The sequence below is a fragment of the Taeniopygia guttata genome, chromosome 37 (genome assembly GCF_048771995.1).
Source record: "Taeniopygia guttata chromosome 37, bTaeGut7.mat, whole genome shotgun sequence".
Taxonomy (NCBI): Eukaryota; Metazoa; Chordata; class Aves; order Passeriformes; family Estrildidae; genus Taeniopygia; species Taeniopygia guttata.
The window spans coordinates 6,038,948-6,062,046 of record NC_133062.1 but is presented as its reverse complement, the minus strand read 5'-3'; the positions used below and the strand labels follow the sequence as shown (position 1 = coordinate 6,062,046).

The 23,099-nt window shown below is 55.3% G+C and overlaps 3 protein-coding genes across 3 annotated transcripts in view; 2 read left to right on the top strand and 1 right to left on the bottom strand.

Annotated features, from left to right (window-relative positions):
• The window catches only part of LOC140681608 (uncharacterized), a 370,130-nt gene that overhangs the window by 169,870 nt on the left and 177,161 nt on the right, over positions 1-23,099 (bottom strand). Inside the window, 1 exon segment of the mRNA XM_072921594.1 lies at positions 3,207-3,958. Within this exon segment, the coding sequence (XP_072777695.1) occupies positions 3,207-3,958 (752 nt within the window).
• Positions 18,760-19,692, top strand: LOC121468968 (olfactory receptor 14J1-like). The gene has a single exon (XM_041713242.2). It carries the CDS (start codon positions 18,760-18,762, stop codon positions 19,690-19,692), a length of 933 nt encoding a protein of 310 aa, XP_041569176.2.
• Positions 22,518-23,099, top strand: part of LOC140681537 (uncharacterized) — a 28,690-nt gene continuing 28,108 nt past the window's right edge. The window contains 1 exon segment of the mRNA XM_072921429.1: positions 22,518-22,616. Within this exon segment, the coding sequence (XP_072777530.1) occupies positions 22,518-22,616 (99 nt within the window).

Sequence of the window (23,099 nt, the reverse complement as noted above, 5' to 3'; positions counted from 1 at the left end):
TTGGTGTAGCTCACAAAATCTGTGTTCTTGTTGCAAGAGGTATCAATTACTGAATCAATTCCCTATAGAGATAGAACCCAAAACAACTGAAGTAATAACTTTGTTTTGTGGATGGATTATTAGTGCCTGTTGAGTGAGAGATACCTGAGGAACAGTGGGAAACCACAGTTAAGGAGTGTCGAAAAGGACTTGCCTAAAAAAATGAGTAAAAAGGAGTGACAAGGGAAACAGAGGGCAAGCCTGGACTGAGCACTGTACTCACCACCGAGAAGATCACACGTACCTGCTGTGGGAAGCAACCCCACAGGCAGGGGAGGTGGGGGTATAAGCCGTGCCAGACCTCTGTCATTCCTGTTTCTGTCTCTCATTTGTTGTCTTTTCCCTTCTGAGATACCAGCAAGATCGTGTCCCAAATGCTACAGAAAGTATTACACGGAAAGGAACCAAAGTTCCTTTTTGTTACACACACCCATGTCAACAGCCACAGACCCACCCAAACTGAGTACCTGCAGGCAAAATGGGGAAAATATTGGATTACAAGGAACTTAGGAAAAAGTAGTAATACTTGGAGCATGGAATGTCCAAAAGGAGAGAGATTTGTTTTACATTTGATCTTAGACATATAGTCCAAGATTCGGTAAAAAGGCAATTAGTAAACAAAAAGGTGAAACCAGCACAGCAATCTAGCTCTGTATTAACCCCAAATTATATACTGCATCACATTATAGGACTCCAAGCAGTTATAGAGGAGATAACAAACAAAGCTGCTCAGGCACCGGAATTAATATTGAGTCAGCAAAGCCAAACTATAACTGCAGTGTATTAAAATAGGTTGGCTTTACGCTATTTATTGGCTAAAGAATGAGGTGTACAGATTGTTGAAAATAGATGGCAATGAGGGCGTCATCCTGGAAAAAACACAGGATATCAGAAAAAAATTATGACCCTGGTATCAGTCCAAAAACAACCAAACGGAAAATAATGTTAAAAACTAACAGGTGGGGTAATGTATTGAGAATGGGATGGTGGAAGAAATTAGGATTCTTCCTTTCATGTGTTACAAGTGTTTTGATATTTCTTCTTTGTTTAATCCCATGTTTTATTTGATTACCAACAGAGTCCAAAGAATGCAAGAGGATAAGAAATATTGCTCAAGCCAAATGATTTATAAAGAATAAGAGGAGAGATTGTGACAAATACATATTTATAATTGGCCTTTCGCAAATGTTACAATGAATATTATATGTGTCATGTTAGAAAGTTTATGCTGTTCCATCGGATCTCAATTCCATATAATCCCAGTCCAGTTTGTCCCAGTCCATAGGATCCCAGTTCCATATTTGATCCCTGTCCCTATTTTATCCCAGTCCATATTTGATCGCAGTCCATATTTGATCCCAGTCCGTATTTGATCCCAGACTATATTTGATCCCAGTCCCTAGTTGATCCCAGTCCATATTGCGAGGACGCTGGACTCCAGGACGCTTTGGGTGGATGGAGACGAGAGATCTCTGAAGGCTGCCCTTAGAATATCTGGTTTATTAGAGAGGGTGAAAGGCCCTGCTTGGAGTCTCCAGACGTGACCTGTGGCAGGCCCGAGGGTGTGGGGGAAGGGAGAGGCAAGGGGTAGAGGGAGATAAGAGAGGATCCCAAGAGGATGTTCCAGGAGAGGGGCAGTTCCAAGAGAAGGGAAGTTCCAAAAGAGCATCTGGCTCCTCAGGGACTCCTTGTCAGGGGCTTCAAGGTGGGCTGGAACAAGACTTGGGCCAATGGGGTCACAGACTCCTGATGCTTCAGGGGAGGGTTACATGGGATGAACCATACATTGGGGTGAGATCCAACAGTCCATTTGACCCTTGGACCTACCTGTAGGTAAGGGCATTGTTCAACCAGAAGGGGGGATTGTCTTCATCCTGGCTGTACGATTGTGTTCTACTTGTGCAGTAACTACGGTTTGGTATGTCACAACTTGTTACCATCTCAGTCTCTGTATTTTCTAAACCTTTTGCCAGGCAGTCATATTTATAAGGCTTTCCTGTTTGATCTTCCCCAACACATATGATCCCAGTCCATATGATCCCAGTCCATATGTGACCCCAGTCCCAATTTTATCCCAGTCTATATTTGATCCCAGGCCATATGATCCCAGTCCATATCTGACCCCAGTCCCAATTGATCCCAGTCCTTAGTTGATCCTAGACCACAGGATCTCAGTGCATATTTGATCCCAATCTCTGGTTGATCCCAGTCTATATGGCCCTGCGCACATTCCAGAGGTCTGGAATTTCAGCTCCCAGCCAGGAAAAGACATTCCCTTTGCCCTCGAAGGCAAAGCTCTTGAGAAGGGGCTGAAAGCCAAGTGGAGCAAAATCCTACAGAGACATTTCACTGCTGGCCTCCATAACTTCAGCTCCTGAACAAAGAAATAAAATAATAATTGGGAAATAAAATAATTAAAAAATCAGGGGTGGGTCATTGGGGGCAGAGGGGGCAATTAAATTAGAGGAGGATTCAATTAAATCAGGGAAGGATCTTGGGTGGTCCCTGAGGAAATTTAATTGGGGGAGGGTCTTTGGAGGTCCCTGGCTCAAGGGAGACACGGAGAGAGAAACAGAGCAGGCAAAGAGAGCTGGGAGGGAAAGGAGGACACAAACACAATCAGCTGAGAAGGTGGTGCCCTGAAAAACAGAACTGCCACGGACTGGAGATGAACAGCAAAGAAATCACTAAGTCTGTAAGTTTTATTTGCTATCAAATACATCCCAGCCACCCAGCCCCACACAATCCCCATCCCACCGTTCCAAATTGGGATCCCACTTCTCCCAATCTCCTCCCAAACCCATCTCACCCTGGCAGCTGTGGATTCGAGTGAGTTTGGCATGGAATTAAGTTTTTTTGTGGTGAGAACAAGCAATTTGAGGTGGGATTGAGCCTCTGTGGGTTAAAGTTCAGTTGTTTTCCGTACGATGTGAGTGGTTTTGAGGTGAAAGATCGATCCCTCTTGGCTTTTAGAGCTCAGAGAGATTGAGAAGAGAAAAAAATAAAAGTCATCACAAAAGGAGAAGCAGCCAGGTGTGTTCCCAACATGGATCACAGGGAATGTGGGTCACCAGGGCTGTGCCCAATGTAGGTCCTCCAGTGGGGGATGCAGTTTAGCTCTTCTCGCACTCAGGGCACTCGCAGGGCTTCCCTTACCGGTGCCTCCGTTGGTGTTTGGTCAAGTTAGAGCTCTGTGAGAATCTCTTCCCACACCGGGGACACTCGTAGGGCCTCTCCCCAGTGTGGATGTGGCGATGACGGATGAGGGTGGAGTTGTGCCTGCATCCCTTCCCGCAGTCGGGGCAGCGGAAGGGCCTCTCCTCGGTGTGAACCCAATAGTGCTGGAGGAGATGGGAGCTGGTCTGAAACCCCTTCCCACACTCAGAACACTCGTAGGGCCTCTCCCCAGTGTGGGTCCTCTGGTGCATGATCAGGCTGGAGCTCCGGCTGAAGCTCTTCCCACACTCCCCACACTCGTAGGGCCTCTCCCCAGTGTGGATGCGGCGATGCTGGATGAGGGTGGAGTTGTCCCTGAATCCCTTCCCGCAGTCGGCGCAGCAGAAGGGCCTCTCCTCGGTGTGAACCCAATAGTGCTGGAGGAGATGGGAGCTGGTCTGAAACCTCTTACCACACTTGGAACACTCGTAGGGCCTCTCCGCAGTGTGGATCCTCTGGTGCTTGATCAGGTTGGAGCTCTGGCTGAACCTCTTCCCACACTCCCCACACTCGTAGAGCCTCTCCCCAGTGTGGATCCTCTGGTGCTTGATCAGGTTGGAGCTCTGGCTGAACCTCTTCCCACACTCCCCACACTCGTAGGGCCTCTCCCCAGTGTGGGTCCTCTGGTGCATGATCAGCTCAGACCTCCACGTGAAGCCCTTCCCACACTCCGAGCACTTGTGGGGCTTCTCCCCATCATGGAGCTGCTCAGGGACCCCCAGCTCCGAGCTCTGGCTCCATCTCCGGCCGCCTCCCCGGCCCAGGGTGGGTCTTTCCCCCTCAGATCCCCGCGATCTGCGTTTGCAGCCCCTCCTCGTGCGGGATCTCCGGGGCTTTTCCTCCCCGTCAGGTTCCTGCGCCCTGGAGCCGCTCAAAACGGCCTCTTCCACCAGGTTCTGCCGCGGGGATTTGTCCTCCCTGCTCTCCATCCTCAGCTCCTGCTCTGCGGGAGGAAGGACAAGGAGAGGCTCTTCCTCTTCCTCGCAGACTCCCAGGGGCTGGGAATGGGAAATCCTGGTTTGGGGAAAACAAGGGATGAGCACGTTGAGTTGGAAGCTCCCTCTGTCCCAGTCCATCTCTACAAGTCCCTGGCCACCTGGGCTCCATAAAAACCTTCCAAACACCGAGATCCAGCCCTGAAAAAGCCTCCCAGGAGTTCCTCGTCCCTGCTGCCTCCCCTTTGCTGTTCGGGGCTCCCCCCTGTCCCAGCTGCTGGGGTCACGCTTGCATTGGGGGTCCCCCTTCTCCTCGCTGCCCGCCCTCCCCAGGCTGCCGGGAGTCCCAGCAATCCCAAAAGCTCCCCCCTCTTGGCTCTCCCCATTCAGGGGTGCCGGGGCTGTTTGGGCTCCCGGGCTCCCTTCTCCCCTTCTTCCCTGCTCTGGGCTGCAGGGGCTCCAAGGAGTCCCCCAAGGGGCCTTTTCTGCTCAGCTTCGCAGTTCTTCCTTCTCCAAACATCTCCCCAAAAACCCCAACCCAGGCACCCCCCAGGAGACCTGGCCCGAGCTCCCCCTCCCCGCTCACCTGCGGGATGGGGGGCGATGATCCCACAGGTGGGGGCTGCGAATTCAGGCAGGGCTGACCGCGCGCTTCTCTCTGCTCTGCTCGATCCGCATTTCAACCTCCTCTTCCTCTTCCTGACGCCCCTCCTCTTCCATCCCCCCTCCTCCTCCTCCTCCTCTTCGTTATCCCCACCTCCTTCTCCTCTTCCATTCCTCCCCTTCCATACCCCCTCCTCCTCCTCCTCCCCATCCCCACCTCCCGCTCCTCCTTCATCCCTGCCCTTCCCTCCCTCCTCCTCCTCCCCCAGCAGCAGCGACACCCTCGGTTCCCGTTCCCGCAGCCCCGGCAGCCCGCGGCAGGAGCGGGGATGGAGCCGGGACAGGTCGGGATGGGCAGCGCGGGGCTCTCGGCTGCTCCCAGCCGCTGTTCCAGGGGGGAACCCGGCCCGGGCCAAAGGAGAGGCAAACTGGGGAAACTGGGGGCTGCACATCCAAACTGGGGCTGCCTGGGGACCCTGCCTGGGCACTGCCGGCCCTTGGGGCTCCTCTCAGGAGATCAGGAGGGGGGAACGCAGAGAGGGCTCGGGGATGCCAGGAGTGGCAGCACTGGGAAGGACTGGTTTGTACTGGGATTGTACTGGAATCATACTGGGAGCAGCTGGGCCCATGCCAGGGCAGACTGCAGTCACCCCGAGGGAGACTGGGATCGTACTGGGATCATACTGACACAGAGTAGGAGCCTACGGGGGCCAACTGAGACCATGGTGGGGGCAAATGGGATATACTGGGAGTGACTGGGAGCATGATGAGGGTGACTGGGAGCAGCTGTGAGCAACTGAGATCATGCTAGGAGCAACTGGGAGGAACTGGGAGTCACTGGGTCCCTGCTGGGGATGACTGGAAACGACTGGGCTTATACTGGGATCATGCTGGAGGTGACTGGGATCATACTGGCAGTGAGTGCCACGACACTGAGGCTGACTGGGAGCAGTTGTGAGCAAATGGGATCGCGCTGGAAGGAACTGGGAGTGAGTGGGAATATGCTGGAAGGAACTGGGGGACACTGTGAGAGACTGGGAGGGACAGTGAGGGTGAAAGGGGCAACTGGAACCGTGTGGAACACAACTGGTTCATATTGGCACTGACTGGGAGCACACTGGCGTCATCTCTGGATCATACTGGGAGGGACTGGACTAATACTGGGAGTGTCTGAGAGTGACTGGGAACACACCATGCACAGCATCCCTGTACTGGGGGTGACTGGGAGCAACTTGGAGCACTCTGGGAGCAAATGGCATCATACTGGGATTGACTGGGCTGATGTAGCTGGAGGCAACTGGGACCATACTGCGAGTGATTGGAAGTTACTGGGATTATACTGGGACCATACTGGGAGTGCTGGCATGTGACAAGGATCATACTGGAGGTTACTGGGCTCATACTGGTGTTGAAAGGAAGCAACTGGGATCCCACTTTGGGCTACTGGGAGCAACTGAGAAAAACTGGGATCATGCTGCAAGCAAACTGGAGGAATTGGGAATGACTGGATGCAGGCTGGAGACAACTGGGACATACTGGGCATGACTGAGATCATACTGGGATAACAAGCACCTTACTGGGATCACTGGGAGTGTCTGGGAATGACCACAGAGATGCTGAAGGCAACTGGGATTTACTGGGGATGTCTGTAACCTTACTGGGGTGACTGGGAACACACTGGGAACAACGGGGACCATGCTGGGGAGAACTGAGAGCGAGTGGAAGTGAGTGGGTCTACACCGGGGACAACTGGGCATGACTGGGACCATGCTGGGAGCAACTGGGATCATATGGGGAGTGATGGGGTTGATACAAGGGACAACTGGGGGCAACTGGGATCACACTGGGGAGAACAGGAAGCAACTGAAAGCATGCTGGGGGCAACTGGGATCCTACTGGATCTTACTTGGAGCAACTGGGATCAGGCTGGAAGCAATTGAGGACAACTAGAGTGACTGGGAACATGGTGGGAGCAACTGGGATACACTGGGAGAGACTGAAACCACAGTGGGGGTAAATGGGAACAACTGGAGCCACAGTGGATGACAATGGGAGCAGCTGTGCCCATGCTGGATTCATACTGGGATCCTACTGGAACTGGCTGGCATCATACTGGGAATGACTGGAAGTGTGCTGGCTGGGACTGGAACCATGCTGGAGGTGACTGGGAGCAGCTGGGCCCACCCTGGGAGTGACAGGGAGTCATTCTGGGCAGGGCTGGAATCATACTGGGAGTGACTGGAACCATACTGGGGGGGACTGGGTGCAGCTGGGATCATCCTGGGAGCCACTGGGATTCCAGCAGGTGTGAATGGATCCTGGCTGGGGGTCACTGGGAGCTACTGGGCCCATGTTGGGAGGAAAATCTGGACACATTGGAAGCAACTGGGACCAACTGGAAGGTACTGGAACCGTGCTGAGGGGACTGAGACCACAAATGGGGAAACTGGGTTCATACTGGGAGCGACTGGGACCACACTTTGGGCAACTGCCAGAAACTGGGATCATGCTGGAGCCAACTGGGAGTAACTGGGAAAGACTGCGATCATTCTGAGGTCACCAAAACCTTACTGGGCCGACTGGAATATACTGGGAGTATATATGTCTGTGACCATACTGGGGGGACTGGAACCACACTGGGAACAGCTGGGACCATGCTGGGGACAGCTGAGAGTGAGTGGGACCATGCTGAGTGGGACTGGGACTATTCTAGGGACACCTGGGATCATACTGGGAGGAACTGGGAACAACTGCAACTATTCTGGCAGCAACTGGGATCATACTGGGATCACAGTGGGAGCAGCCGGGTCCATGCTGGGTGAGACTGGGAGGAGCCAGGTCCATGGAGGGTGACAGGAATCATACTGGGATTGACTGGGAGTGGCTGTGAACAACTGGAATCATGCTGAAAGTAAGTGGGAGGAAGTGGGAGGGACTGGGAGCATGCTGGGAGTGACTGGGATATACTGGGATTACAGTGGGTGCCAAGGGACCCTGACTGGGGGTTACTGGGAGCTGCCAGGCCCATGCTGGGAGCCAAATGCATACACCCTGAGAGCAACTGGGAGCAACTGGGAATGACAGGAGTCATGCAGGTGACAACTGGGATGTACTGGCAGTGACTGGGATAAAACTGGGGGCAGCTGAACCATGCTGAGGTAACTGGGAGTGCCTGGCAAAGACTCTGGGAATGTTCCAGGCAACTGGGATGTACTGGGAGTACCTAAGAACATGCAGGTGGTGACTGGGACCACACTGGGAGCCACTGGAAATGTGCTGGGGGCAACTGGGACCATGCTGGGGGCAAGTGTGAGTGACTGGGGCCCTGCTGGGGCAGACTGGGATCATACTGGACTCATATTGGGATCATACTGGGAGTGACTGGGACTATACTAGGAGCAACTGGGAGAAGTGGGAACACACTGGAGAAAAGTGGGAGCAACTGGGACTTGCTGGGGGCAAATAGCGTCACAATGGGGAATGACTGAGAGTGACTGAGCTCCTACTGGGAGAAACAGGGATCCTGCAGGGAGTGAGGGGAAGTGACCAGGGTGATACTGGGACTGACTGGGCTCATCCTGGGAGTGCCCAGGAAACTGGAAGCACACAGGGGTAGGAACTGGGCACCTGCTGGGAGCAGCCCCTGGCGGCCCCGGTACCCCCGAACCCCTTTCCCGGCCATGCCGCCCCTCCAGCCCCAGCACCCCCATTGCCGGGTGCCGGCACTGCCAGGGGTCCCCCCTCTCGGGGTCCCCGCTGGGGCTCCTGGGGCTCTCCTCTCTCTGCGCTCCCGCCCAGGGAAGCCGCGGCTCTCCCGGGGCTCCCCAAATCCGGGGTCCCCCCGCCGCTCCCGCCGCTCCCGCGCGGTCCCCACGCGGCCCCGGCAGAGCTCGGAGGGCCCGGCCGGGAAGCCCAACCCGCACCGCGGGGGGACCCGCATCCCCCCGGCCCCGCCGGGGCTCTGCCGCCACCCGCACCGGGACCCCCGAAAACACCTCCCGGGGACCCCCGATGTCCCCCCCGAGGGCAGCTGCGGCTCGGCCTTGGAGCCCTGCCAGCTCCAAACATCCCCCCAAAAACCCCAAACCCAGGGAGCCCCGGGATATTTGGGGCCAGCTCCCCCTCCCCGGGCACCTGCGGGATGGGGGCGACGCTCCCGGGGTGCTGCGAGTTCAGACAGAGCCGGAGCCCCGCGGTTCATCCTCCCCGCTCCTCCTGCTGCTCCCGCTGCCGCTCCGCCTCTTCCTCCCTCCTCCTCCTCCTCCCCGCTGCCGCGGGAGGGGCGGGGATGGAGCCGGGACAGGTCGGAACGCAGAGAGGGGTGGGGGGATGCCAGGAGTGACTGGGCTGTACTGGGATCATACTGGGAGCAGCTCCTGGGTGACTGATCCTACTGGGATCATACTGGGATCATACTGGGAGTGAGGAGGAGCAGCGCGGTGGCTCCAGCGCTGGGGCTGGGGGCGCTCCTGGCGGGCGAGGGGGGAGTGGGACCCCGGCACCGGGACCCTGAATCGCCATTGCCGGCACCGGGACCCCCCCTGCTCCCCTTATCCTGCACAGGGACCCCCCTGAATCCCCCATTTCCGGACATCAGGGCCCTCTGCTCCCCTTTTCCCTGCTCCCAGCCTCTAGATTTCCCGTGTGCCTGATCCTGGAACGCCTTGGAACACCTTGGACCCCCATTCCTGCCTTTCCCAGCCCCCAGCCCCACCTTTGTGCAAAGCCAGAGACCCTCTGAACTTCTGCTTCCCAAACACCCCGGGTGTTCCCACCCTGGTATCCCTTTTTGGGAAACCCTGGACTCCCCTTTCCTGGGCTCAAGGACCCCTGGAACTCCCTTCTACATCTCCATCCCTGCCCCCCCCATTTCCGTGACCCTGAGACCCCCCTGCGCCCCCATTCCTGAGAACCAAGACACCCTTTTACCCCTTTGCCTGGCACTGAGACCCTGCAGCATCCCCTTATCTGGCACCAACACAACCTGTTCCCATCCCACACCTTTCCCAGCCCCCACCCCCACCCTTTTCCCTACCTGGGACCCCTGGGCCCCCATTCCTGCCTTTCCCAGCCCCCAGCCCCTCCTTTCCTCATGTTCAGGAGCCCTGGCACCCCCTTTCCTGGGCACAGGATTCCCTGGACACCCCATCCCAGCTCTCCAGTCCCTGCACCCCCTTTCCTTGGCTCTCAGCCCCTGAACCTCCTTCCCAGCTCTGCCAGCTCTTCATGTCCCCCTTTTCCTTGGCCTGTGGACCCCTCTGGATCCCCAAACTCTCACTTTCAGCCCCCTCAGCTCCCCCAAATCTCCGTGTCCCCCCAGTTTTCCACTCCCTGCAGTTCCTGGAAGTGGCACTGTCGGAGCCCGGCCCGGGGGTCCCCCAGTCCTTGATTGTGGGGGACGTGGACGGGACCCTCTGCGAGCGCTGCGGCAGCGAGCGGGGCCGGATGGAGGCACAGACACCGGGGATGGGGGCGGGAGCTGAGCTGGGATATTGGGATAGCCAGAGCCAGGATATTGGGATAGCCAGAGCTGGGATATTGGGATAGCCAGAGCTGGGATATTGATATAGCCAGAGCCAGGATATTGGGATAGCCAGAGCTGGGATACTGGGATAGCCAGAGCTGGGATATTGGGATAGCCAGAGCTGGGATATTGGGATAGCCAGAACTGGGATATTGGGATAGCAGAGCCGGGATATTGGGATACCCAGAGCTGGGATATTGGGATGGCCAGAGCTGGGACATTGGGATAGCCAGAGCTGGGATATTGGGATAGCAGAGCCGGGATATTGGGATAGCCAGACTTTGGATATTGGGATAGCCAGAGCTGGGACATTGGGATAGCCAGAGCTGGGATATTGGGACAGCCAGAGCTGGGATATTGGGACAGCCAGACCCAGCTCAAGGACAGGAACCGGCCGTGGCCGACAGTGACCTGGAGACGGGGCTGGTACAACCAGAGCAGGGGCAGTGGGGGGAGCCGGGGCTGGGCTGGGATCTGTGGGAATGGAGGACTCTGAGGGGCTGGGATGGGATCTCTGGGGATGGGGGGGATCTGTGGGGCTGGGATGGGAATCCAGGGAGCTCCAAGGGGCTCCCTGGGGCTGGGACACGACTCCATGGGTCTGTTCTCTCCTCGTTCCCAGGTCTCCACACAGTGCAGGGGGTTTCCAGCTGTGACCTCCTGTCCAACAGAGCGTCCATGGATCCCACCAGTACGGCTACGAGGGCTGGGATTTCATCTCCTTCCAGCTGGGATCCAGGAGCTTTGCAGTGTCCAGTGGTGCCACCTGGATCACCCAGAAGTGCTGGGAATCCAGAGGGATCATGGTGGAGCAGATGAAGCATTACCTGGGACACACCTGTGTGGAAAGGCCCCCAAAATACATCAGATATGGTCGGGAGGCTCTGGGGCACAAAGGTGGGTGTGGGAAGGGAAGGGCAATTCCTATGGGAATCGGGGACTCAGGAATGGGGGACTTGGGAATGCAGGAATTGCCATGGAATTTCCATGGCCAGATCTCACTCTCATCCCAGTCAGGTGAGAATTCCATGGATGGACCTACTCCCTAACCCACTGCCATGGGAATTCCATGGGGAAATGATTGGAATTGATAACCAATCCAATGAGAGCAGTGCAATGAGAAGTAATCCCTGCTGGGATTCCATGGGACATCGATCCCAATCCTTTGCCCAGGCCGGCTCTGCTGTGCCCGTGGCAGCACCAGGGGAGTGCCCTGTCCCTGCCCTGAGCCCAGCACGAGCCTTTCCTTGGGTGTTCCGTGCCCTGCCCGGGGCAGGAGGGCACTGCCGGAGTGGCTTTGGTGGCCCCGGGCACCCGGCTGGGCTGCAGCCACTGCAGGGACTCCTGGGGAATGTTCCAGAGCAGAGCTGAAAGTAAACAACAGTTTCTGGAGGGGATTCTGCCCCTGGGCCTGTGCTGGGAGCCCAAGGGCAAGAGCCCAAAGTGCTGGGGCTCAGTGTCCCTTGGCCAGGCCGTGTTCCCTGGCTGTGCCCTGTCCCTGCCCTGTCCCCTGTCCCTGTCCCCTGTCCCCTGTCCCTCGGCTGTCCCCTGTCCCTGTCCCCTGTCCCCTGTTCCTGTCTTCTGTCCCTCAGCTGTCCCCTGTCCCTCAGCTCTGTGGGGCCAGGGGTGGCAGCAGGACCCGGGGCAGCCCTGGGGGAGAACAACCCTGAGCCCCAGCTGGGCCAGTTCCCCCAGTTCCCCCAGCTCCCCCCAGGCCACTCCCAGCATGGGCCCTGTGGCTCCCAGTCACCCCCAGTATGGTCCCAGTCACTTCCAGTTACACTCAGTGTGATCCCAGTATCATCCCGGTCACTCCCTGTGTGATCCCAGCATGTTCCCAGCATGTTCCCAGGTGTTCCCATTCACCCCTATAATAGTTCCAGGCACTCCCAGTATGGTTCCAGTCCTTCCCAGTATGATCCCAGTATGAACCCAGTCACTCTCATTACGGTACTATTTGCCCCCAGTAAGGTCCCAGTCACTCCAAGTCACCCAGTATGATTCCAGTCACTCCCAGTATGATTCCAGTCACTCCCAGACAGTCCCAGTATTATTGCAGTAACTTCCTTTATGGTTCCTCTGTGATCCCAGTCACTCCTGGTTAATGCAGCCTGGGGTCCCAGGGGTCCATCTGACCCCCGGGCTGCCGCTGCCGTGGGTGTCCGGATAGCGCTGCGCTGTCAGGCTCAGCCTGTCTGGGTCCCTCGGCTCAGCTCCCAGCCTCAGGCAACTTAGCGAGCACCTCTGGAGTGATTTCAGCTCTGTGAGTTCAGTTCTCAGTGATTTCGCTCTGTGCTCACAAGTGCCTCTGGCAGACACACAGGGATAGAGAGAGGAAAAGGCTGTATGTGGTTCCACAGTGATGTCCTTTATTGCCAGCTCCTCTGAAGGGATGCAGTGACAGCTCTTCTGCAAACTGGGCAGAAATGGGTGTTTATATGGAGTACTGGGGTGTTGGAAATTGTCCAGTTCCCAGGTTTGAGGAGAATACACCAATAGCCTTACAGAGAGATAAGAAGGGTCTGAATGCAGAAGAGGGGCTTCTTTGGTCCAGTCACTGTGACTTAGGCATTTCTTATCTTAGGTGAGTGACCGCCAGGGAGGCCTTGCAGGGCCTCTGACTGCTACAGTGACACTGCAGAACCTCATGGAACCGTGGGTCAGTTGTGACAATGCAGGTCCAAGAACACCACGGTGACACTACAGAACCACAAGGAACCAAGGGTCCATGGTGACCTTGTGCAGCCGCAGTGTCACAGAGGAGCCGCTGTGACACAGCGAGGGCACACGGAGCCCAGGGGCCATTGTGACACATCAGGGCTCTGTGGAACCACGAAGCCATTGTGACATTGCAAGGCCTCATGGAAGCACGGGGCCATTGTGACACTGCAGAAGCAAGGGGAACATTGTGACACTCCAGGGCCTGATGGAGCCAAGGAGACCATTGTGACACTGTGGGGTCCCATGGAACCAAGGGAACATGGAACAAGTCTGGCTGGCTGGGCCTCCTGGGGACCACCTGACAGGTCCAGCTGACCTTGGCATGTCAAGAGCTGCTTCTCATCTGCCCCTGAAGCCCTGGAGCTCTGGGCTTTCCTTCCCATGGGAGAGAACTGTCCTTCTCCTCCAGGGTTCCGTGGCCAAAATTGGGATTCCTCCTCTAAAACTCCGTACATCCAAGGAATGCTCCCAAGTGAAAGCTGCCAGGACAGACAGGTCTGGGTGCCCTTGGCCTCTTGAGAGATGCATCTCATCTGCTTTTGAAACACTGGGGCTTGATTTCCTTCCAATTTAAATAGTTGTCCATCTCAAGGTGACCGTGGTCAAAACTGAGATTCCTCCTCCCAAATTCCATGTATCCAAACATTCCTCCATTACAAAACATGCCAGGAAGAACAGGTCTGGTTGGCTGAGCCTCCCAGGAGCCACCTCTTTCTTCTTCTGCCTTTGAAACACATGGTCTCTGTGTTTTCCTTCCTATGGAAAAGAACTCTCCTTCTTATCTACACAGAAATGGCCAAAATTGGGGTTCCACCTCCCAAATTCCCTATATCCAAGGGTTGCTTTCAGACAAAAGCTACCAGGGCAAAGAGGTCTGGCTGGCCTAGACCTCTGATGGCAGCCTTTCATCTGCCCCTCAAACACCGGTGATCTGTGCTTTGCTTCCTTTGGAAAAAAAAACTTCATTCAACTCCGGGTGTCCATGTCTGAAAGTGGGATTCCACCTCTAAAATTCCCTACATCCAACGGTTGCTCCCAGGCAAAATCTGCCAGTACCATCAAGCCTGGCTGGCCTTGGCCTCTGGTGGCTGCCCCTGCCACACTGGGGCTCGGTTCTTTCCTTCCCATGGAGATCACTGTGACACTGTGGGCACCTCATGGAACCAAGGGGATCATTGTGGCACCACTGGAGCCCATGGAACCAAGGGGCCATGGTGACACCGCGGGGCTTCATGGACCCAGAGACCATTATGACTCTGTGGGGCCTGATGGAACCATGGAGACCATTCCGACCCTTCAGGGCCTGGTGTCACCAGGGGGACATTGTGACACCTCAGGGCCTCCTGGAAGCGAGGGACCATTGGGACACTGTGGGGCTCCATGGAAGCGAGGGAACATGGACCAGGTCTGACTGGCTTGGCCTGCCAGGGACCACCTGACAGGTCTGGCTGATCTTGGGATGTCAACGCCTGCCTCTCATCAGCTCCTGGAGCACTGGGGCTCCGTGCTCTCCTTTGTATGGAAAAGAACCATCTGTCTTTTCTGATGCCCCTTGCCAAAACTGACACTCTGCCCAAAAAATTTCCTATATTCAAGGGTATCTCTAAGAACAGAATCGGGCAGCTCTGGCTGGCCTTGTCCTCTGGTGGTGACCTCTCATTTGCCCCTAAAACAGTGGGGCTCTGTTCCTTCATTCCTATGGAAAAGAACTGGTCTTCATGTCCAGGAACCATGGCCAAAATTATAATTGGCCACTGAGCCCGGCCGGGCTCACGGAACCATCTGCAGCCCCGGGCAGATATTGACTCTGCCAGTGCTGCCATCCTCCCTCCTGTGAGAGAAAAGGACACAGGGCAGGCACACAGAAGACACCGAGGTCAGTGAAGAGGAAGTTGAGTCCCAGATGGGAGGGATGAGGAGATGCCTTGATCTTGGGGCTGAAATGCTCTGGTAAAGCTATGGAGAAGGATTTCATTGATACATCAGACTCTCTTTTTCCCTAGAAGGCATTGAAAAGTATGGGAAGATGACTTGTTTCAGCAAAGGCCTCCATGCTAAAGTAAGCAAATGTTGAAGTAGCTGAGATCCCATGATAAGTTTGAACAGAGAAAGAGAGCAGAGTGATGAGACCCTGTGCCCTCAGGGAGAGAAGAAGACCTCTGTTCCCAGAGATGATTTCAGAAGCAGTTGAAGAGTACCTCTGGTCTTGAACAGCTCATCTTTAAACTAATACCCCATAAGCTGACATGGCCCATGACACACAGCTGTGGGAAAAGCTGTGAAAAAATGGCAGGGATTTCACTATTACACTTCTTCCGAGTGGCTGCTATTCATGGAACTTGAGAACCACAAGAGAACTGTTTCCTTATGGAGAAGTCTCCATAGCAAGAAAAAGAGACTCCTCTCCCTAAGTGAAGTGAAGAAGGACTATTCTAGAGGTGGTAGACTGGCTGAAAATTTTAGGTTTTGTCTCCTTACGTTGTCAATAAGGAAGAAAAAGTTGTGGCGAGAAGAATAGTGTTCTGAAAGTTTTGTGCTGATTCTTATTACTCTTTCTTTTAGTTACTGGTAATAAACTTTTCTTTATGCTCTTTTAAAGTTTTGATCCCACTTTCCCTTTCTCCTTATCCTACCTCACAGCAGGAAATGAGTAACTATATTCTAGTGAGTGCACTGGTAATTAGCCAGCACTGAACCCACCACACTAATTGGTGCATTGGCCAAGAAATCTCAAAATTGATGAACCAAAACCACGACAGAAACTTCCTGATGAACTGCATGAGAGCAGAGAGAAATCAAGGAAGAGTCATGGTTTGGCAAAACTTCCTTGATCCTAATGACCCCCGTGGTGCATTTGGAGCTGAGCCCTGGAACATCAGGGCCCGAGAGGAGATTACACAAACCTTTCCAGGAGTTAAAATCAAGAGCAAACACCCAAAATGTCTCAATGCATTATAATGGGTCCCACTGAGGTCCATCCCCAACAAAGGCTCCTTATGGACTCTTTGGAAGAGAGAACTGGAGACCAGGATGGCACAAAATCCTCTCAGAGATTCCAAATGGCACAAAAAACTCTCAGTGTGCAAAGGAAAATCCAAAGTATGTGAAAAAAGTTTAGTATCTCAAAGTATTAATGAGCCCCACTGAGTGTCAGCACAAAGCTCTCAAGGGACTCGTTAAAGCAGATAATTGGGGCCATGATTGCACAAACCTCACACAGAGTCTGGTTTAAAGGGAAACACCAAGTACCTTAAAAGAACTGAAGTACCTTGAAGCATTAATGGGCCCCACTGAGTGTTGTTATTGACAAAGTCTCTCCAGGGACTAATTACAGCAGATAATTGGAGGCCAGGATTGCACAAACCTCTCAGAGACTCCAAGGCAAAAGCAAAGCCCAAAGTCCTTTGAAGAACCTGCAGTCCCTGGGAGCATGAAGGAGCCCCCAGGGCCATTCCTGACCAAGGCTCCCCAGGGACTCCTTCCAGCAGATCCTTGAGGCCACTGGGATGTGGGCTAGGGGGGGATGCTGAGGGCAGGACCAGGGGCTGACAGTGCCCAGCCTGGCTGGGGCTGTGCCAGGAGGCCCCATGGCCTCAGGACAAGGTGTCTCCTCACAGCCCTTGGTGGCACAGACCCTGCTGTGCCCCAAGGCACCAAGACTTGGCTTCTCTTTGTCCCCACCTGTCATCAGTGCCTCCAGTTTTCTGCTCTGCCTGGGGCCTGGGGACACTTTCTCAGTCGTGTCCCTCAGTGGAACCCATTAAAAGTCCAAGAAACTTTGGAGTTGGATTCTGACCTGGAGTTCTGGAGAGGTTTCTGCAGCTCCCTCTCAGGGCCTGATGTTCAGGGCCTGAGCACAAAGCCCCAGAGGGTCATTAAAGTCCTTGTGCTGTGTCTGTGCTGCTGAGCTGGGCCGGGCTCCTGGCACAGAGGGTGATCCTGGTAACCAAGCAGAGCTTCAAAAGCACATTTCTCTTGCTGAGCAGCTCTTCTCCCAGCCCAGCACGGCTGGGGCACTGCCTGCAGCCAGCCCAGGCACAGCACAGAGGCACAGAGAGCTTCAATCAGTCAGGGCTGGGAAGGGGCTGAGAAGTGCCTGGGGCAGAATCACTGCCAGCCCTTGGCACAGGAACCTCTGGCTGCAGGACAATGCAGCTGCAGCTCCTGGAGAGATCTCCTAAAGCTGGAACATCCCAATGGCCACAGACCCTGTGAGTACAACTCTGAGCATTTCTGGTGCAGGGGAGGTGAAATTTTGATGAAGCTCTGAAATACTGAAGGGTTCTCACCGGTCATAAAATACTTCCAAGACAAGGATTTGATAAAAATGAGATTTCCAGAGATTTTGTATTCAGTTTCCTTCTACTGGAGAATGACAGGGAGGGAGGGATAAATGTTAAAGGTTGATTATGAATTTTGACAAGTGCCTGAGACATCTGAACTATTAGTTTTAGTGCTCAGTAGTTTCACAGGAGATCCCTAATGTGCTTACCGTCTCTCTGCCCATGGACAGCAGCAGCACCACCTTTGCTGGAGCCATCAGGCTCAGTCTGAGCTGTCCTTGCTCCAAGCTGCAAACAGAACCTGCCCCAGCCAGTGCCCTGCAAACAGACAGGGTTCTGTCAGGCCAAGGAGAGGGCACAGAAATTTGGGGTCTGGGAGTGCTGGCAGGGAGGGATCAGGCACAGGGAAACACTTGCAGGAGGAAAATCTCCAGGAAGCAGAGAGAAGATCAGGGAAGGAGAGAAAACAAAACCCAGAAATGCTGAGGCAGGAAGAGTTTAGAGATGTCCAGAGGAGCCCCTCCAGTGCAGCCCCTCCCTCTGCACAAGCCCCCTCCCTCCTGTCCCCCAGCCAAGCCTCTGCCCTCAGGGCCGGGGCTCCAAGGCGTGCAGCCCCTCCTGTGCAGGCAGAGCTGCAGCAGAGCCGTGGGGCAGCTCTGCAGCCCCGGGCCCAGTTCCCTCTGCAGAGCACAGGGCTGGGAGCAGCTGCCCGGCACTGGGGGCTCTGGCAGGGGGCACAGCTGGCTCAGGGTGACACAGCTGTCCCCAGTGCCCGGCTCTGGGCAATGCTGGCAGTGCAGCCAGGGAAGGAGCTGCATCTCCCTTCATCCAGTGCCATCAGGAGGACACTTGGAAGTCTCCCTGAGATTTCAGTCCAAGCTGGGAGATTCAATCCAGGGAGCAAATCTGTCCTAGAGCATCTCTGATTTATAAGATTGATGGGGAAATGCAGATGTGTTCTGACACTGAAAATGCTGCTGGGTTGGTGAAATGAGCAATGTGAGTCCTTGGCTCCAAATGTGGAGCTGGGCTGTGGTGGATCCATCTGCTCACAGCAGTACCTGGTGAGCTTAACAGAGAACTTGGGAGTGTGAACATCCTCCACTTGAGATAAGTGAAAGCCCAGAGAAACTCCAAACAGAATGAGGTAATAGACCTTCTTCCCCCAATCTCTGCTCATAATTTTGCATCAGACAACCCACTCTGTTCTACCACAGGGCAGCAGAAATGCAGAGCATTTCTGATACCCAGGAACACCATCAGAGATAAGGGGGAGCTTATAAAGAAGGCCCCAAACATCCAAAACACTAAAGACAATGTCCACGTGTGTCACAGAGGAGGGTATATGGGAAATGTCTTTGATTTTCATTACACATATCTCCTCTATCTCTTCACTGTCCTTTCTCCATGACCAGGTGCCCATGTGCAGCCACAGCAAATGTCCAACAGCAGCTCCATCAGCCACTTCCTCCTGCTGGCACTGGCAGACACGCGGCAGCTGCAGCTCCTGCACTTCTGCCTCTTCCTGGGCATCTCCCTGGCTGCCCTCCTGGGCAACGGCCTCATCATCAGCGCCGTAGCCTGCGGCCACCACCTGCACACGCCCATGTTCTTCTTCCTGCTCAACCTGGCCCTCAGCGACCTGGGCTCCATCTGCACCACTGTCCCCAAAGCCATGCACAATTCCCTCTGGGACACCAGGAACATCTCCTACACAGGATGTGCTGCACAGATCTTTTTCTTTATGTTCTTCATGTCAGCAGAGCTTTCCATCCTGACTATCATGTGCTATGACCGTTACGTGTCCATCTGCAAACCCCTGCACTACGGGACCCTCCTGGGCAGCAGAGCTTGTGCCCACATGGCAGCAGCTGCCTGGGCCAGTGCCTTTCTCAATGCTCTGCTGCAAACAGCCAATACATTTTCCCTGCCCCTGTGCCATGGCAATGCCCTGGGCCAGTTCTTCTGTGAAATCCCACAGATCCTCAAGCTCTCCTGCTCCAAATCCCACCTCAGGGAACTTGAGCTCAGTGCTCTTAGTGTGTGTTTCGGACTTGGTTGTTTTGTGTTCATGGTTTTCTCCTATGTGCAGATCTTCAGGGCTGTGCTGAGGATCCCCTCTGAGCAGGGACGGCACAAATCCTTTTCCACCTGCCTCCCTCACCTGGCCGTGCTCTCCCTGTTTGTCAGCACTGTAATGTTTGCCTACCTGAAGCGCCCTTCCATCTCCTCCCCATCCCTGGATCTGGCCCTGTCAGTTCTGTACTCGGTGGTGCCTCCAGCCCTGAACCCCCTCATCTACAGCCTGAGGAACCAGGAGATCAAGGCTGCAGTGTGGAGACTGATGACTGGATGCTTTCAGGGACATTGAACTGCTGGCAAATTTCTGCAAATCATTTGTAATAAAAGTCATCTTTGGTACTTCTTGTTGGTTTGGTTGTGGATTTTTTTCCTTTGTTTAAGGTTTTTCAGATTTTCCACAGAAAAGTATCATCTTTTCTGCCATTTCTCATTTTGCTTCTCTCCACCTTCCCTGTGACCACAGACTCTGTCAATGAGGGGCTTCACTCTCGTTGGCTTTAAAGGAACTAAAGGATGTCCCAGCCAAGTTTTCTGCAGAGATGCCCTTTTGTTGCCTTCTCTGGAGCTGCAGCAGCAATGTCTGTGTGCAGAGCTGGGGCAGATCAGTGCTGGCACAGCAGCTGTGCCCAGGAGCAGCAGCACTTGGTGCTGCCAGTGCTGCTCCCGTGGCCCTGCCCCGCTGCCCTGGTGGCCCTGGTGTTGCTGCAGGGCCTGAGTGCTCTCGGGGCCGGGCACAGTCCTGGGGGTGGCAGTGCCGGGGCTGCAGCAGGGACAGGCCATGGGCACTGCTGGGGCAGCGCTGACGCCTCAGGCCAGGGCCTGGGGGCTCCAGGCTCCTTGCCCAGGCTCTCTCAAGAACACGGCCAGGCCAATGCTCAGCACAGAAAACCCCCGTGAGCAGCCCCAGGCTGGCCGTGGGCAGGCTGGGGGCAAACAGCACGGCTGGTGCTCTGCAAGGGCCCTGGGGGAGACGGGAAGGAGCAGCAGAGCAGGGGCTGATCCATCCCCAGTGCGCTGCACAGCCCAGGGCAGCGTCCCAGAGCGTCCTCATGGAGCTGCCAACAACATCCCCCCTCTGCAGCCCTGGCCTCTCCCCCAGCTCACAGAGGTGCCGCGTCCTTGCAGGCACAGACACGGCAGCACTGGCTCAGCAGCCCCTGTTTGCATTGCACACAGCAGGCGGGAGCACCCCCATGCTGCTGCTGTGGGGACATGAACCTGGGGGAGCACAAATGCCATCAGCCCCTGGGGCCAGGAAGGGCTGGGGGACACCAGGGAAACCACTCAGCTTTGTCCTGGCCTCTGCAGTCAGCCAGAAAGTTTGTTCCCATCAGCTGGGAGTTTCCTGTCCCACTGCAGACGCTGCTGCTCAGAGCCAGGGCTGCCTGGCAGCCACCCCCAAACTGCCCTGAGCACTTCCTTGGCTTCAGCTTTGCTTTCTTTATTCCCCCTGCTACAGATTTCTTCCTGCTGCCCGCCCCTTTTCCCTCTCCTGCAAGCTGCCCATCTGTGTTTGCTCTTTCTTCTCTGGCCTCCAGCTCCCAAATTGGCTCCAGAACCTCTCTTAGGGAGCAGGACCATCCCACAAGTTCTTCAGGAATTGCCTACAGGCTCCTGCAGTTCTCCCTGCTGCTCCCTTGCCAGAGGCACCCCAGGCCAGGGGGGCACATCTGGGCTGCTGTGTCTGGCTGTGGGGCTCCCTGTTCTGGGCAGTGAGGAGGAGCTGCAGAGGCTCTGCAGGACTGACAGGATGGGCTTTGGGGCTGTGAGGAGAAGCTGAGGGACCTGGACTGCTGGAGCTTCTGAAGAGGAGGTCCAGGGCTCCTCCTGCAACTGCTCCAAGGGTGGATTCAGAGAATCACAAAATGAGCAAGGTTGGAAAAGACCCTGGAGATCATCAGGTCCAACCTGTACCCTGACACCGCCTTGTCTCATCTGAGCCTCCTCTTCTCCAAGATAAACAACCCCAGCTCCCTCAGCTGCTCTTCACAGGATTTGTGCTCCAGACCCCACCCCAGCCGTGTTGCCCTTCTCTGGACACGCTCCAGCCCCTCCACGTCCTTCCTAAATTGGCTGCCCAAAACTGGGCACAGCACTCGAGGTGCTGCCCAGTGCCCAGCACAGGGGAAGAATCACTGCCCTGCTCCTGCTGGCCACACCATTCCTGATCCAGGCCAGGAACCATTGGCCTTCTTGGCCACCTGGGCACACGGCTGGCTCATGTCCAGCCTGCTGTCCATCGGTCCCTGCAGGTCCCTTTCTGCCTGGCTGCTGTCCAGCCCCTCTGTCCCCAGCCTGTGGCACTGCAGGGGTTGTTGTGGTCAAAGTGCAGGACCTGGCACTTGGACTTGTTAAACCTCACCTTGTTGGGTTTGGGACCTCTGCAGAGCCCTCCTACCCTCCAGCAAATCAACATTCCCAGCCAGCTTGGTGTCACCAGGTTTCCATGAGGCTCCAGAGTGTCCCAATGGTCTCCATGACTCCATGAGGCCTCCCAGTGTCACAATGTCCCTTTGGTTCCATGGGACCCCTTGGTGTCACAAAGTCCCTTGGATCCTTGGGCCCTGCAGTGTCACAATGTCACCGTGGTCCCCAGGGCCCTGCAGTGTCACAGTGGATCCTTGGTTCCATGAGGCCTGGCAGGGCAGCAATGCTCTCCTTGGTCCCACAGTGTCACAGTGGCCTCTTGGTCCCCAGGGACACTGTCAGTCTGTGGTGGTGGCGGGCACAACTTTCCCTGGGAGTGTTTTGTGCTAACGGGCAGAGCCACGGGAGCCCAGCACACACACACACACACGGAGCAGCTCGGCAGTGAGGACACGGGAGGGCCCAGGCATGGAGCTCCAACGAGGGTTTATCAGGGTCTGACGCTCCAGGGCTCTGGGGGTTAAAGACAAAGACAAAGGAGGGTTTAGGGTGTAAATACGGGAAAAGAGGGGCTGGAGGAGAGCGTCAGGGATCTCAGGGTTTAGGGGTGATACACAGGGAAAGGGACTAATAGGGAATGGCAGGGTTGATAGGTGGGCACATAAACCAATGGGAAAATAGGGAAGGGAGAACTTGCTAGAACATGAACATATCAGGGTAAAAGGGGTAGGAAAGGCCAACGGGCCAATGGGGACAGAACTGGGACAAATTAACACAGTGCTGCCGAGCTCCATGGGGGAAGCTTCTGTCCTCACCCTGAGCTGTGAGGAATGCCCAGACCCCAAGGTGCATTTCTCCAGAGGATCGCTTTTGCCCTCTCCCCAGTAAGCTCACAGGCCTCCACAAACACACACTGGAGATGTCTGGGGCCATTCATCATTTCTCTGCTCTCAGCACCAAGGCAATGGACTCTGGCATTGCCCTGAGCTCATGCCCGTGGCAACCACCCCTGGCCATGGGGCTCCATGGAGCTGCTCTCAAGAAACCCCCCAAGGGTTGGGGAGTGCCCCAAAACTGCCTCAGGAATGTGAGATACCCCAGCATCTCCTCATGAATGTAGACTATTCAAACACTCACTCAGTAATGGGCTCCTCCTATTTTAATCATCCCCAAATTTTGGCTGTCTCATTCCAGACCCCACCCCACCCTCCCAAATGCCAACCTCTACCCATGTGTTATAAATTATGACACGGGAGCAATTTGTGTCACTTTATAAAGAGAATTTTATTAATTTAGCAAGCAAGCAGTACGGGCAAATGCAGCTCTGGG